General features: G+C 35.1%; 1 protein-coding gene across 2 annotated transcripts in view; it reads left to right on the top strand.

Annotated features, from left to right (window-relative positions):
• The window catches only part of LOC149802598 (uncharacterized), a 64,392-nt gene extending 50,240 nt beyond the window's left edge, over window positions 1–14,152 (top strand). For both annotated transcript variants that reach the window (XM_089951876.1, XM_089951875.1), the window contains exons 14-17: window positions 418–492; window positions 2,514–2,588; window positions 8,665–8,907; window positions 12,860–14,152. In XM_089951876.1, the coding sequence (XP_089808002.1) occupies window positions 418–492; window positions 2,514–2,588; window positions 8,665–8,907; window positions 12,860–12,882 (416 nt within the window). In that variant the 3' untranslated portion in view covers window positions 12,883–14,152. The remainder of the gene's footprint in view (window positions 1–417; window positions 493–2,513; window positions 2,589–8,664; window positions 8,908–12,859) is intronic.
• The last annotated feature ends 2,763 nt before the right edge of the window (window positions 14,153–16,915 follow it).

The following is a 16,915-nucleotide window of genomic DNA, read 5'->3' as shown; positions in this document are numbered from 1 at the left end:
GACAAACGCAGTGCTACAATGGACAGGAAACAATAGAAACAAAGAAATCACTAATCTTGGATAGATGATCACAAACTGATGTATGTGCTAGAACTGAGGGGTGAACCCAGTACTGTAGAGGTTGAACACGAGCATAATACCACACCAGTATACTGAGTGTTGTATGAGCATTTGTGTTATATGGAATGCATGAAATCAGTTTAAGACCTTTGCCCCCTGCAGGCTCGGGAAGGATAGTAAGACAAGTACACTCTCATGCATGTTTTAAGAGGCAAATAATGAAGTTAACCAGTTTCCTGTGGGATATGTATCCTGATAATGTTCCTACAGGCCTCTTGGACTTCGTAAAAGAGTGTGGTTTATGTATTAAAAACAATTACTTTGTATTTTAAAGATTTTACCTTTTTTTATCCCCAGCCATACCCCCAGGTGGTCCTGTTTCCTCTGCAGGAAGAAGCTACGGCAGTGGCTATGGCACTGGAGGGCTTGCAGGTGAGACATCAAGAATGGGATATTGGGGTTAGAATCAACTCTTATTTAATATAGCAATGGTTCAATGGCAAAGTTTGCAGTGGAAAATCACCAGCTTCTGGCTTGTAATTATCCTCTTGGATATGTTGAGTTATATCTTGTGGCTTGAAGCTGCATTCACTTACACAAAATGAAAATGGAGATAATTTTGTGGCCTTCCCAATAAAAGATGATGAAGTAATTAACTTGGGATGGGGAAAAGCAAAGTGTAGAGCACATGCTGCTAGGCCAGATGGATCTGTCAGACAAGTTGTATTCGACTTAAAACCTTTTTTACCTTGAAGAGTGTAATAGACCAAATATAAACCAGAATAATCATCAGAACACAATACATGGCTACAATCTATAGAAAGTAAGTCTTGTTTTCAAAATCTGAAAAAATGAGTGTAATTGAATAGAAAAGTACAGCGGAATATAAAGAGGCAGTCCTTTTCATAGATATTTCTCAGCATGACATAATGATTTGTATTCTTTATCAAAAATACATTTTGTTAACTGATTTGACTTTTCATGCCAATTTTGGACACATACAATCTTTTTTTTAATGTCTGAAAGAATAAATGCGTGAAAAGTTTTTAATTGCACAAATTGTTTGCTAGAAAAAAAATTGAAATAATGTTTAAGAATTCTTTCACAAGCGCTGTATCAATTTAATTATAACTGTTTCTTAAGATTTTTCTGAGGATTCATTTCTTGTAAATAATTATTAAAATTGCTTTAATAATCAGATTTATTGATTTATTTAGTTTTTGATTTATTATAATTAAAATGACTTCACAATGAAATGGATGAACAGAGGTAGGTGCATGCAAGATGTTCATACAGATAACAAACAGTTATAATGAATGTAAGGGAAGATGGACATGTAAGAGAATTACAAACTATATGAATTTACACATGAACAAGAATAAACAGCAAGAAAAGACCATAACATTTTTCAAAGTGGACATTATTATTTTGCTGAAACCAGAAGTAGAAATAAAAGATGAAAATTATGACAGTGAACAGAGATTACTGTGTAAAGGAATATTTTAGTAAGTTTTTTTTTTACCAAAGAATCAAACAATTCATAACTGATAAATCACTAATCTCCCAAAATCAGAAACATTAAAGTCATTAAGAAAATAACAGTTTTGCTTTGCTTTGATGACTAAATCTGGTTAATATTTTATTCTTCAAGTGTTATTTTGTACATCTTGATATCAGCATAACAACATAGTTCACAGGGTATAAGGTATGGTTCAGGATAAGCATCACATGGTGTGCACTCACCTTTTGTTCTTTTTGTCTGTAAACATTATGACGATGCACACCATACCTTGTGGATAAATTATTTATATAGACAGGGTGAATTTGTATTATGCCCTACTCGGGTTTTAGTCTGCTACAGTTCTATTAGCCCAAAATTTAATTAAGCCAAACTGGATGGTCTAGGGGGATTTTGGCAGCAAGACAGTCATTTTATATTGTTGAGGGCTGCAAAGAACACTATAAACAGTTTAGTTTTAAATTTATTTTAGGATGGAATGCAGCTTTTAACTTCATTTTATGTTGATAGTACAGCATGTTTTTGGTTGTTTGTAAGAATGGCAAAAATAGTGAAAGAAACAAGAAAACTGCTGATCTTCAGTGGATGATCGCCAAGCCATGCATCTGCTGAAACTGAGGAATTAACCCAGTACTGTAAATGCTGAATGCAAGTATAATACCACTGTAGTATACTGAGTGTTGTGTTAGTATTTGCATGATATGGAATGCGTGAAATCAGTCTAAGACCTTCAATGGCCCCCTGCAGGCTTAGGGATGTAGAGTAAGCTTAGTACACTCTCATGCATATTTTAAGAGGCATTTAATTAAGGCAGACTGTTCCTATGGGGTATGAGATATGATGTTCCAGCTGACCTCTTGGACTTAAATGAGTGGGCTGTGTATAGAAATGAAATGATGGTGCATTTGAAAGATTTTACCCTTTTTTTTCCCAGTCTTACCTCCAGCTGGTCCTGTTTCCAGTTCAGGTAGGAGCTATAGCAGTGGCTACAGCAGTGGAGGACTTACAGGTGAGACTTAAGAATATCATACAATTTTAAAGCAGGATGGTATGTGAAGAAAGCAGACAGGATATTGAGGTCCACTTTTTTGGAATCATCTTCCCTTAATGTAACCAGGGTTCAAAACCAGACTAGTAGTGCAAAAAATCTCCAGGTTCCAACTTGTAATTATATATTTGGACAAATTGAGTCAGAAGGAGGATATCTTGTGACTTTAATATAAAAAATATGGAGATGATTATTAACTCTAGGTGGACAAAGCAAAGTGGAGTGCACATACTGTCAGCCTGTATTGCACAGACATGCAGTATAGACCAGTAGTCATCTTAAAAATCTTGTTTTCTCTACTTGTGAAATGATGTTCATCTCGGCACAAGGTTTCCTTTGGGATATTTATTAGATTACTAGTTGGCTGTAAATGAAAATGGTACTGATCTGACTGATCTAAGCTGGCACATCAGCCATCTTGAAAACTGTAATCTGCTACATCTCTTCATTGGAGATTTTTTTTTGATGTGGGTTTTCACAGAAGACTTTTTATGATGTTTAGTTGGTCCTAAATGAAAATGGTGCTGATTTATTATCCGATATAGGTATCACAGTGACTATCTTGAAAATATTGTTATTGCTACACCTTCTGAATGAAAAGTACTAATGTCATGGGGTTTTCATCAGAAGACTCAAGACTTACGTGGAAATGGTGCTGCTTGTTCATCCAATATGGACACCACAGTGGCCATCTTGAAAATGTCACTACCTTTGCTGATCGGATGGTCTGGATCAACATTGTGCTGTTACTGAATTATTTAACAGTTTATTTGGCACTAAATGAAAATAGTGCCACTCAGTCATCCAGTATGCCTGCTACAGTGGTCTTTCTGAAAAAAAATTTATTACTATTTTTCCTGAATTAATGGTCATTTAAGCATTGGATTTTCACTGAAAGACTACTTATGTCTGGTTTGTCATAAATGATCATGGTGTCAGACTGACTTCTAATACGGCTCTACAATGACCAGCTTAATCTTTCTATCACTACTTCTATTAGGTGGCTAGACATAACATTTTGCTTGCACCGGAAGACTAGTTTGTACTAAATGGTAAATTGGTACCAGTTTGATAATGGCCACCATGGCAGCCATTTTGATAATCTTGCTATTGTAGGAAAGTTGCTTGAAAATGAAATTGCAACAAGAAGACTTTGTACGATGTCTTCTTGACCCTAAATGGTGTTAATCTTATATCCACCACAAGTAAATATTTTGAAAATCGTGCTGTCTCTTAATATTAGAACAAGTTTCGGCACTGAACAGTTACAAAGAAGAAATGGTCTTGCATTGTATTCATGGAAATTCTTTTCAGCCAGTAGAGCATCAGTGCCTTCAAGGGACTCTTGTTTATTAAATATATTTCTCTTGAAAATATTGTTTACAAGTTTAGGTGATTTGCATAGAGTGGAATTAAAGAAGTTGAAGGAATGTGCATGCACACATGTGGTTGTGTTCTTTGTGTATGTTTGCAAATGAGAGGGAGATGGAGGGAACTTTGTTTTGATGTGAAAGTGTCCACATGGATTGTGTATGGTTGTGCTAGTATAAAGACAGGTACACAGACAATTCAAGGCCATATTGAAGAAAAAATAATGTTAACATTTTATACAGTCACTTTTTTGCCACAAATGCATATGACAAATTAAATGCAGAATGAAACTGATAAACTGGACATTTGCAAAGTAGTGTTAAATGTATCCTGAAAGTAATTGCATTTTTTGTCACTTTTTCTATCAGTCATTCAAAGGTCTGTTGTGTTGACAAATGTATCTACAATTACATGATATCATGTCATGCATGAAGCAGATCCTGTCAAGTGAAGAACTTGATTAGATGTTCAAGCAGATTTCCCCACTTTAAACAATGGAAATGATTTTACTTTGAAAATTTTGTTTTAAAAATTGAGAGACATGTCAGTGTCTGGGAGTTAATTTTCTCTCTTGGAGGAAACCATCCTCCCACACTTTGCAGAGCGATGTCAATGGACATTTTTCCCTGTATGCTTAAATAAAGATATGAAATATTAAACCTAGACTTAGCATAATAACAGAATGTTATGACATAAAATTCATGTACATTTTATCGAGATAAAATTATGCAAGAATAGCACTATGAGCAGTGTAGCTTATAAGAAATTTGACCAAGCACCACAATATTTAATCCATAAATTAGTATGCACAGATATGTTTATTATATTTCATCAAAGTAACTGTTCCTGATTGGTGCATAGACTACCAGGTGTAAAGGAACAAAACATTATCTCCCTCACACAGTGGTGTTTTTTTTGGTGTCAGAAAAATGTTATGCCCTTGTGGAACATGACTTGTTCTTAAATGCAAGAGCAATAAACATAGAATAAGCTTACTTTCCATTTCCTTTCTTTCAATGACAAATGGTTGATAAATTTCAAGGCAAATTTAGGATGCTTGCAGTGTTGCACCTTGATAGCTTGGTACACAGCTGTCCAGGAAGTGCAAGGTAGTCTTTAAGCAGTTGTCTCTGCAAAAGTCCATGTCAGTCTCTTAGAGGAATTCTTCACACACAAAAAACCACAATAAGCTCCCTTTTTATATCTCACCAGTACATGGCAAGATGAATTGGCAGTGGTTGTCACCTGTTGAAAGTGGAATTATCTGTTCACTTACACCATTTCCACCCATCAGAGTTCTTCTGCAGGTGCTCAACAGTCGGTAGTTCCACTCCTCACTTCTCAGATTATTCTGATAGCCCCTCTGTAGCCTGAAACAATTTTGTGGTTCATGATCTATTTCTCACATTGGTGGCCCAACCCAGGGCATTACCTCAGAGAAGGGACCTGAATTTGAAGCGCAGTGGGTCTCTTCATAGTATCCCCCAGATTCTCCAACTTTACATTTGGTTTAGCTCAATAGATAAATCGGTCTGGATAATTTTTTAATAAAGTTGCCAGTTACATTGTCCTTGTTAAGGGATGATCCGTGTCTAAGGTCTGCAATGCAAAGTGGAGAATCATTTGTGATCGGTACAGCAGGAAGCGTGTTGATCCAAGCTGTCACTGTCAACTTTGTTCAGTCTCAACTGTTGAGAGCTATAATGAAGCCCTGTCTAACACACTCAAGTTTTCCAAGGGTCTGACCATTGGTTCTGATCTGCATCACCAATTTTATAAGTATTTTGAGCTGCAGAGACCTGTATCATGCTCGCTAATACCTAGATGTATTCTCCAATATTTTGTGGCCTTTGTCAAAACCCCTTTATGAACCATTGATGAAGCTTCGTTAGAGAACTTTTCCAATAAAACTACCATTCTACTATTTTTAGCATCCATGAGGCAATTAAACTTAATGTTTTGTCTGTAGAAAAGTGTTGTTTATGGTTTACTGGTAATTATGAGTTCATTTCACTCTGGGATTTCTGACAAAAACACCTTCCTTCACTAACTCCTCTACCTGTTGAGATTCCCATCTGTCATATCTGTGATGGGGATGATCAGATAGGTTTATCTGCCCAGTTAAAGCTTTATGATTCTGTTTGGTCATTTGAACACAAGACTTTACAAATGTACATTCCTTTTGACTTTGTCAGACCTCTATTGCATCATCTATTAGACCCAAATTTTCATGACAAAATATCATGAAATGGTTTTGCACTAGCATGAAACCTGGTAACAGGCTTCATGGTCTGACTGGACATCTCCACTGTACAATTTTGTGCTTTACTTGCAAGTGAGATCTCTGTTATGACTTAACAGTAAATGTACTGTGTCAAAGTCAAGGATATTATTGTAATTAGGCCCTAATTAGCAATTCTGATGCACTTGCATTCAATATGTACCAGTATGTACCAATTCATACATATGTACCAGTAAATACCAGTGCATACACATATCCCAGTAAATACCAGTGCATACAACCGCTCGGGTGGCCTAGTGGTTAGAGCGTCTGCCTCAGATGCAGGAGGTTGTGGGTTCAGTCCCTGGTCAAGTCATACCAAAGACTTACAAAAATGGTACTAACAGCTGCCTCACTTGGCACTCAGCACTAAGAGGTTGGTGTTATGACTAGTCCGCCTGGTGTCAGGATAATGTGACTGGATGGGACATCATGTTTCATGTCTGCGGCATGATGTCCCAGTACTAGACATCACTATAAACTGTCATACTGCAGACATTGTTGCGATATGACTGATTTTAAAAAAAATCTACATTAAAAATCCAAATCACACACACACACCAGTGCATACATATGTACCAGTAAATACCAGTGCATACAAGAGACCAGTAAATACAAGTGCATACATATGTACCAGTAAATACAAGTGCATACATATGTACCATTAAATACCAGTGTGTACATATGTACCAGTAAATACCAGTGCGTACATCTGTACCAGTAAATACCAGTGCATAGATATGTACAAGTATATACCAGTGCATATGTACCAGTAAATACAAGTGCATAAATATGTACCAGTATATACCGGTGCATACATATGTACCAGTAAATACCAGTACATACATATGTACCAGTAAATACCAGTGCATACATATGTACCAGTAAATACCAGTGCGTACATATTTACCAGTAAATACCAGTGCATACATATGTACAAGTAAATACAAGTGCATACATATGTACCATTAAATACCAGTGCATACAAATGTACCAGAAAATACCAGTGCATACAAATGTACCAGAAACTACCAGTGCATATGTACCAGTAAATACAAGTGCATACATATGTACCAGTAAATACCAGTGCATACATATGAACCAGTAAATACCAGTGCATACATATTTACCAGTAAATACCAGTGCATACATAAGTACCAGTAAATACCAGTGTGTACATATGTACCAGTATATTCCAGTGCATATATATGTACCAGTAAATACCAGTGCATAAATATGTACCAGTAAATAACCTCTCCAGTGGCCTAGTGGTTAGAGCATCTGCCTCAGATGTGGGAGGTTGTGGGTTTAATTTCTGGCCAAGTCATACCAAAGACTTACAAAAATGGTACTAATAGCTGCTTCACTTGGTGCTCAGCATTAAGAGGTTAGTGTTAGGACTGGTCAGCCTGGTGTCAGGATAATGTGACTGGGTGGGACATCATTGCAGTATGACTGAAAATTGTTAAAGCTGCATTAAAAATCCAGATAACACATGCACATTGTACCAGTAAATACCACTGCAATACATATGTACTAGTAAGTTCCAGTGCATAAATCTGTTCCAGTAGAATGAGTAGACAGGACTTAATTGAGGAAATTGTGTGCTTTCTTGTATTATCAATATATTCAATATAAAGCAGAGTTGTGCTTTTATGTTATCACTAACACTGTACCATTATATGATAAAATTTTGGTGTTTAAATGATCTTTGAAGTTAAGTGAATTGTGCTTGTAGGACTCGAGGTACTAATTCAGTTTCCATAGTAAACCTATGCAAACGTCAGTATATTAAAAATTCAATAACTTCAGATTTCTCAGTGCTCATGAGCAAACCTATATTTATCAGTATAGATGAAACCAGGATGTCAGCTTCTGTGTAGAGAAAAGGATATGAGCTGTGGCATTTTTTGTACCTACATGTGTTTGAAACTGGTGCTTTCAAGCCTACCAAAGAGTCTGGTGCTAATTTCAGTAATTATTGTTCCAAACTCAAGACTGTTAAAAACCAAAATTCCCTCAATAAAACAATGTCTCTATTTTTTTTTCAGCTACAACTAGGATAATCTCTAATGATTCTTTTTCCTTAAAAATAACTTACATTATTAACCAATCCTGGCTTGCCAAACCCTTATATACTCATTTTATGTTCACCCATTCCCAGTCTGGTTCCAATTTTTCCATACATTTAGTACCATGTGTCCTGTAGAGAATTAATGTCATTTCAGTCTTTACATCCAAGCACCAATGTTCAAAAGATCAGATATACCCTCTGTGTCTGTGTGTATGTGTGTGTGTGTGAGTGTACATATATATATATATATATATATATATATATATATATATATATATATATATATATATATATATATATATATTGATTAGTTGGAGTTGGTGGGGCTGGCTACTCATCAGGTATCCAAACCAGTGGATATGGCAGCACAGTCAGACCAGCTAGTGGTTATGCCTCTGGTGGATACACAGGTGGTTACAACTATAGTGGTTATGGATCAGGTGGCCACACATCAGCAGATTCTATGCAGACTGCTTACCCTGCATACCATACAGGAAGCCAACCTCGATCTGCAGGAGGATCAAGTAGGATTGAGGATGCATACAACAAGTTTAGTAAGTTCTAGTTGGGAGTTAAAATCCACATGAAGTTTAGTAAAGACGTACAGTTACATTATACACATGTAGGTGTAATTAAGACCTTGTACACAATTGTTGTGTGTTTGTAGTGTAGATCACCAGAATTGCGAAATGCAATGAAAATTTTCAATTGGCGGTTGATTTCAGTTAAAATGACAACAAATTGGCAGTTCAGATATTCTGGGTTTTACAGAGGCACTGATGGCAGATAGTGCAACATATTTTCAGAGTTAATTAAGAGTTGATTGATGTAATTTAGTATTTAATCAATTAATTATTAGCTTGAAAAGAAAATTAGCGAAGAAAAAAATGGAATTAGTATATCCTTAAACATTGTGCATCTTCCTAAGATTTGGAAGGCAGGGGCACACATTGCTTTTAATGTCCTATGTGCAACACTTGATTAGGGTCATTTTCCTTGCAGAAATGGCACCCTTTTAATGTTAAATTCTGTTGTTGAGTTCAGAGACAAACCATTCAGGTTATAACATTATACCAATTATGTCAAAAGGACAATAAGAAATTATTGCCAATTTGGAAGGAATTTTGTGGAGAAATTTCTGTAATTTTGTTAAGTTTTCTAATCATAATTTAAATTTCTTTACATTTTCAAAATAATTAAATGATTTTCTTAAGGTACTTTGAATTTGGTAAAGTATATTTTCTAAAAATTAGAAAACTGTCATAGCATGACACAAGTCATACCTAGTGTACTGTATGGTCTTCCTCTGACTCAAAACAAAAACATGTTCGAGATTTAAAAGTACTTATTCTTCAGTTTAATGATAGATATGCCATCAGAGATAAAATTAAATTCTTGCTCAAGTGTGATGTAAAATGTAGGGTTTGACTAGATGATGATGGTGTGATCACCATATCGAAATACTGAAACAGTGTGTATTTGATATTCAGTTTTGGCAGTTGTAATCAGGGTGATTGTTACATTAATGCATGCAAGTTGCACTTTTAATTAAGATACATAAACATGATAATGACATAAATACTTGAAAAGTTAGATATACAATGTGTGTGGGTTTATTGTCTTTAGATGACTGTGCCTTTGTCAGAACACGAGTGACACACATATAAGACTTTGTAATATTTGAGTTACCATATATACTTGTAAGACAAATCCAATTGCAAACTGCACAGACCCAGATCTACTGCATAATGCTCTGGCAGATCTTGGTCTGTGTAGTTTGTTAGGAGTAATTAGGAGTAATCTGTAGAACATACAGCACAGACTCTGATCAGCAGCTGCATCATGCTATGGTAGATCAGGATCTTTGCTGTTTGGAATTGACTGGTATCATATATATACACCACTCGATAACTCGCGCACATCGGGGTGCAGAAACATTGACCGTACTATAAGTGAGGCGCGAGTTATCGAGGGACCTATAAAATAAGCCCAAAACCAATAAAGTGATTGACGACATAAAGGAGAAATATGGGGGTGGGGGTAGGCAGATTATACAGTTGAATACTCACTTTATAATCGTTCTGAGATTAACTGTTAATAAATATCTCTTCATAACGGTGTACTTTATTATTTCCTCATAGGACAACATTAATTTCAGGATAAATTACAGTATATTGAGCGATCATCGAAAACATTATTCCACGTGGTTTCCGTTCGCTTAACATGTGTACCACTTCACACATTGTGTACTACATCACTAATTTTTATGTTGAATTGGATACATTCTAGTTTTATTGTTTGATCCAAATTAGACATTTTTTTATATACAAAAGATCGACTCTTTTCGAGAAACTGTGTCGATCGAACGATAGATAGATAAATAGAGTTGAATGTGATAGAAGTAAAATGGAAAACAAAAAAAAAGGGTTAATCAGTACTAACATATTTAATTGGTCTAAAAATTAAAAAAACTTAAATTAGAACAAGTTAATACTTGCCGTTTGTGCCACACTTGACAAATATCAATTCACTTTTTGAAAAAATCAGTTGTTTTTGTGTGTGTGTGTGTTACTCTTGGTTTCTCTGCCGCTGAGCAAAATCCCTCAGATTTCTCAACTGCATGAGCTTTATGTAGTCAACATTTTGGGTCTCCAGCCACCTTATGGCAATATCAAAATATTTGATTGCTTCCTGTGCAGAGGGGTGGGGGGTGCAACATCTGCGTCTGCATCACTTTCAACACTTGTGTTACTCCAGTTAGAATTGTCTTCTGCTGCAAATTTGTTCGCTGTAGAAATAATTATAGTTTCATCTGACATGTATTCGGCTGTGGGGCAATCATTGTCAGCACAAATCCACTCCTCCATGTCATCAAGAGAAACGCCCATCTCAGGACCATGAGTCTGTATGAATTTCTCCCAAGCAGCCTCGGCATTAATGACATCAGTTTCACTGAAACATTCGAAGTCACTATCGTTGTTGTCTCTGTTACTGTTTTGCTTTACATCAAAGGCAGCTCCAAGACCCTTAATCCAGCACCCGAGGTCTCTTGTAATCGATTTTTTTTTTTAATGCAACAAACTCTTTCCCAAGTTGTTGATCAAAACAAAGCCGGCATGTACATGTAATTAGATTCTCACAGAAGTACTCACGGGTTTCGATGTGACGGTTGATTGACTCTTTTCATGTTTTCAATGAAAAGAATATGTTGTGATTATAATGTTTACACTGAAACGGAATTAAAGGATTAGAACATGACTTTCACACAGGAAGATGTTTAATTGGTGTTTATTTTCATTTTCTGTTGCCACCTGTTAGCATTTACCAGAAGTTTTCATTGATCGCTATTTCACCAGACTGTTTATTTACAGTATACTGACAACTATTTATCATAAAAACTTACATAATATATGATATCTTTAAACAGAGGTCTCGCTAGGATTTTAAAACTCGGTCTTTCTGCCTCTGAATTCAATCACTAAATATCAGTACATTTTCTCACTCGGCCGCTAGTCAAAGCATTTGAACTAGCCGCCTAGCTGTTGCATCATGTTCTTTTTTTGTTTTAATGTACTCTTATAAAATGGCAACTGTACATCAAAGAGTCTTTCAGTCACTGAATTCTGTCATTGTAAATATCAGCACAGTTAACTGATCAACACATTTTCCCACAAAGCAGGTGGCTGAAACAGGACCGGCAAATCTTTGAATTTTCCCGCGCACCTATTACATGCGTACGGAGGACTCCCGTCTCAGTGATTTTCTGCGTCCCAGATCAAAAATTGGCGTCCAAATACGTGTAATTAAGCGTTTTCGAGATCTCTGAAATTAATTCTTCTTTAGAACTTGCAAATTTCAAAATATGGATTATATTTTTTACGGGCATTAATCACCATTTTCGATGATAAAATGAGCAATGTATCAAGGTTTAGTTCATCAATTCTTATCGTAATTTTTTCATGTTCAGCATATTTTAAAGATATTTTAAATACATTTTCTCTGGAAAAAATCGGGAGCCAAGACGGACACCATGTTATAAGCGGGATTGCGAGTTATTCCGGCGCGAGTTATCGAGGGAGCGGTGTGTGTGTGTGTATATATATATATATATATATAAGTGTTCAACTCTAAAAGTGTTTAACATAGTTAAAATATATTTGTAACACAGATTAATGTTAAATGTCCAGCTGTCACAATAACTAAAAGAACTGTTCTGCCTGTATCTTGATTGAGTTATGTATTCACATGAATTTTGTATCTTCATCATTTTATGATGCTGAAAGTTTAATATTGTAAAAGGTTTGAGAATATTGTTCCAAAGTTTTACAATATTACTCTCAATGCACACCAGTGAATAATCAATAGCTTGCACCAGTTTATTTGTATGAGTTTCCAATGATCTTTTCAATAACTATAACAGTAAAATAATGTCATTAAGTTTTGAAAAAAATTTCAGGAATCTTTGTTCCATTGTTAAAATTTCTTTCCTTTTCTTTTCTTTTGCAGTGAGTAGCATATCTGGACGATAAATTTCAAACTTTGAAGGAATGCTTTAATTGCACAGACACAAGACGTTGTAAAGAATAGTCACCAGACATGCAATAACACTCTGTTTATCTCTATTTTAGCATAAAGGGACATTGAGGTGCTCATCAGTGACATTCATACATTATATTTTAGCAAGGAATTACTTCAACTAGATTAAAATTTGGGAAATGATCAGTTTATTAAGTAAGAAATGGATTAGACTACTCATTTTTTATTAAGAAACGATTGTACAGCTAGCATTTTATTAATGAAATTTTGTGTAAAGAAATCCATTTTTAAAACTTGTATATTTTGAACATACTAAAGAGACAAGAGATTTGCAAATGAATATCTTGCAAATCATACATTCAGGCCCCTCTGTCATAAAACTTTACTTAGCATTTCATGTAACAATATTTTACTTCAGTCTTGAAGCTATTACTTGAAATTAACAAATACCACATTTTGAATTATCAGAAAAATTTCAGGTATAATTTCCATGGTAACGTGGCCAGAATGAATCAAAATATGTGTATAACTTACCCATTGAGAAAGCCATAGTATAATTTGTTCGCAGATTAGGGTCAGTGCTGTAAAATGAACAGTATAGATCTTGATATCCCAGAGCAACGTGTGACAGCAGATTTGTCCTGGTACTTGTCATCATTAAGCACACTTTGTATATAAGCACACATATCTATAATTGCTATGTCTGATTTATGGTAGAGTCAAAGTTTGTGAAAAGTGAGACATAACAGTCCATTTTCTGTTGTTATCATCATTAGGGTTTAGTGAATTTCTAAATCAGTAGCTAGTTGAGTGCTGTATCCTTGGCAACACAGTGATGAAGAAGTCATATTTACTAATTGCATCACTTCAGTTACACCTTTGTGAGTGTGATAAATTGGCACAATTACCATTTATAGAACAAAGAGAGAGAGAGAGAACCAGGAGAAAAAGCCAGAAAGAAAGAACACACAACCAGACATGGAATTGAGAGAAAGAAGGCCTGATTTTTTTCTCTTGAAAAGCATATTCATCACATGAATCTTCATTTGCATAATAAAGATGCTTTAAAATTGATTCACTCTCATAATTACATATTCTTCAGCTGTTATTGGATGTTACTATTTTTTTTTAGTTTCTTTTTGTTTGAAATGTTTAAAAGTAAAGATTACATTGAACAGAATTCTGATGCAGGAGGAGAACGTTTCATGATTGATCACTGCATTTTTTACCTGTATTTCTGTAATAAAAACGTCCGAGTCTCAATCTTTTCATGGTGTTTCTTTTCAGTTTATTTCTATTGCTAATAACTCATTCAAATACAGATTTAAATTGCTTACAGATGTATCAATCTGTTTCAAACCATTTTGACAGATAACAAACGTGTTAGGTAACACTTTTCCAGGAGTTTATTTTATGTAATTGCATTAGTTGACAAACATAAATACATGTATTTATTCATTGGTTGATCCGTAGGATGAGAGAAAGAAGAAACATGGGCAGGCAGAAAGCAGCTAACGAATAATGGAATCAGGTATCCTCATTTATATGCCAGACTACATGAATTTGTGGATATACAGATTTACTGGAAAACCTTTATTTTCTTCACTTTTACAAAGAAATGAGAAAAGCATGAAATAAAGACCATATTTAGAAATTGTATTTATTCAGCTACGTAGTGAGTGATGGCTAGAGATATGAAGGAGTTGATCATTCATGTGTAGTAATTTTCTAATTAACATAAAAAACAGCTGCATGAGAAAAGATGTATTAATTTATCTTTAAAAGTCAAATGTGGAGAAAAGTACATTTTTCATGATGCATGTAGAAGTATGTGGAAGTTAAAAATCTAATTCTTTGGCAGTTGACTCGCACCTAATTTTGACGTGTGAGTACCAAAACTGGTTTGGTGACATTCTAGAATAAGTCAGTCATCAATGAGAAGATTATTTTTATTATATTATTTAATTTACGGGCAATATGTTTCACATACATAATTACTTGTATGAGGATTTCAGCTGCAAGTAACATAGACCCTGATCTGCTGTTGCATAATGCACTGACCGATCAGAATCCGTTTTTGCTGTTGCTGTATTGCTTGTATGTTTTGACTGCTCTTGGGTTGAATAGCTCTCCAATGGTAGCCATAGTGCCTGCATATGTAGACCACTCATGGATTGGATTGTCCTCCAATGGTAACAGTGTTGCTTGCATATTGAGACCACTTAAAGGTTGGATTGTCCTCCAATGGTAGCAGTGTTGCTTGCATATTTAGACCACTTAAAGGTTGGATTGCCCTCCAATGGTAGCTGTATTGCTGACATATTTATATTGCTCATGAGTTTGATAGGCCTCCAATAGTAGCTGTATTGCTTACATATTTATACTGCTCATGAGTTTGATAGTCCTCCGATGGTAGCTGTATTGCTTGCATATTTATGTTGCTCATGGGCTTGGATTGCCCTCCAATGGTCACTGTATTGCTTGCATATTTAGACTGCTTATGGGTTGGATTGCCTTCCAATGGTAGCTGTAGTGCCTGCATATTTAGGCTGCTCGTGAGTTTGATAGCCCTCCAATGGTAGCTATTGCTTGCATATTTAGACTGCTCATGGGTTGGATTGCTCTCCAAAGGCAGCTGTATTGCTTGCATATTTTGACTGCTCATGGGTTGGATAGCCCTCCAATGGTAGCTATATCAAATGTTTAGCAAATATAATATGCTGACATATAAGAAAATTTAAATTTAGAAAATTACAATAGGTTCTGCAAAATGAGAGAGAATTTGAAAAATGCATTAGAATACCAAAGGGTATATTGTTTGCCATATTATGTTAAAACGAATTACATATATATATAGAGAGCGAGAGAGTTAAACATAGCCACAACAGAATATCACCATTAACCTGATATCCAGACTTAAGCAGCTAATAATAGTTACTCTTGTTTGGATATAAATTGTGAATAATTAAATAATTATACAAAAAATGTATTCAACAAAAATGACTTTGAAAAATGCCTTTAGTTTGTTAACCTACTTATTGAAGTTGTCAAGTTTGACAATATTAATTAAACCTAAGTGATAGTCATAAATAATGAAAGGCAATAGCCATATTTTTGTGAAATAAAATTTAATTGATATCAAGGTACTGTGTCAAGTGCTTGACGTTTTAACCAATCCTAAAAGGAATTATTGAAAATTATTTTAAATGAACAGAGTAATAGCTCATCTGTAGTCTAGGAGAAATTATTTAAGGAAACCATTTTTCCAAAACGTGTATTTGAGTAATTTAATGCGTAATTTCAGATTAGCAATGAAATTGTTAAGATAATAGAATTATGAAAATCGTCCATTTTTGTGGTACGCATGACAAATTTGTGAATGCCTTCGAAATCACATGAATATGAAATTTTTTAAAATTTAAATTATCAGAAATGTGTTAGTCTGCTATGGATCAATCAATAAAAAGAACGTTAAATGCGCTAAAATTGATTTTTTTTAATTATAAATTTGCATTGGATATTCCTTTAATCCTCGCCTAGACCAACAAAATAGTATCTAATGTCACCTTTCCATTAAATCGCGCAAATGATGCAGACGAACTTGTACACAGCACATCGGTGTATGTTTTTAGCATCCGTATTTGTCGCAGCTTTAGTCACAGTCGGCTGAATGGTCCATTCGGCGATATGTACACAATATATGTAAAAGTTCAACCCTACCCCCGTTCGCATTTCTTCGCTCGTTGCTACATACTGCTGTTTTATCAGATAATCAATTAACCTGATGTTACTTCCGCTCATTCGCTTATTTGAACGTTTCCGTTGTTTTGGTCACGTGACTGATTTTAAACTCCCAGAATTTTATAAAAGAAAATTGGAGCGAACGAGCCGAAGTCGTATTAGATTGGTTGAAATTCGGATGGGAACAGCAGTATTTATCCATAAACTTCGAGATGGTCACATGAGGATATGACCCGGAAATATGGTGTGCGTGTCGCTGAAATGACCATTCGGCCCACCGTAACT

This window comes from Sinohyriopsis cumingii, chromosome 3 (assembly GCF_028554795.1).
Source record: "Sinohyriopsis cumingii isolate HCF-2022 chromosome 3, ASM2855479v2, whole genome shotgun sequence".
Lineage (NCBI taxonomy): Eukaryota > Metazoa > Mollusca > Bivalvia > Unionida > Unionidae > Sinohyriopsis > Sinohyriopsis cumingii.
The sequence above is the reverse complement of the archived record's forward strand: the minus strand, read 5'-3'. Positions and strand labels throughout refer to the sequence as shown.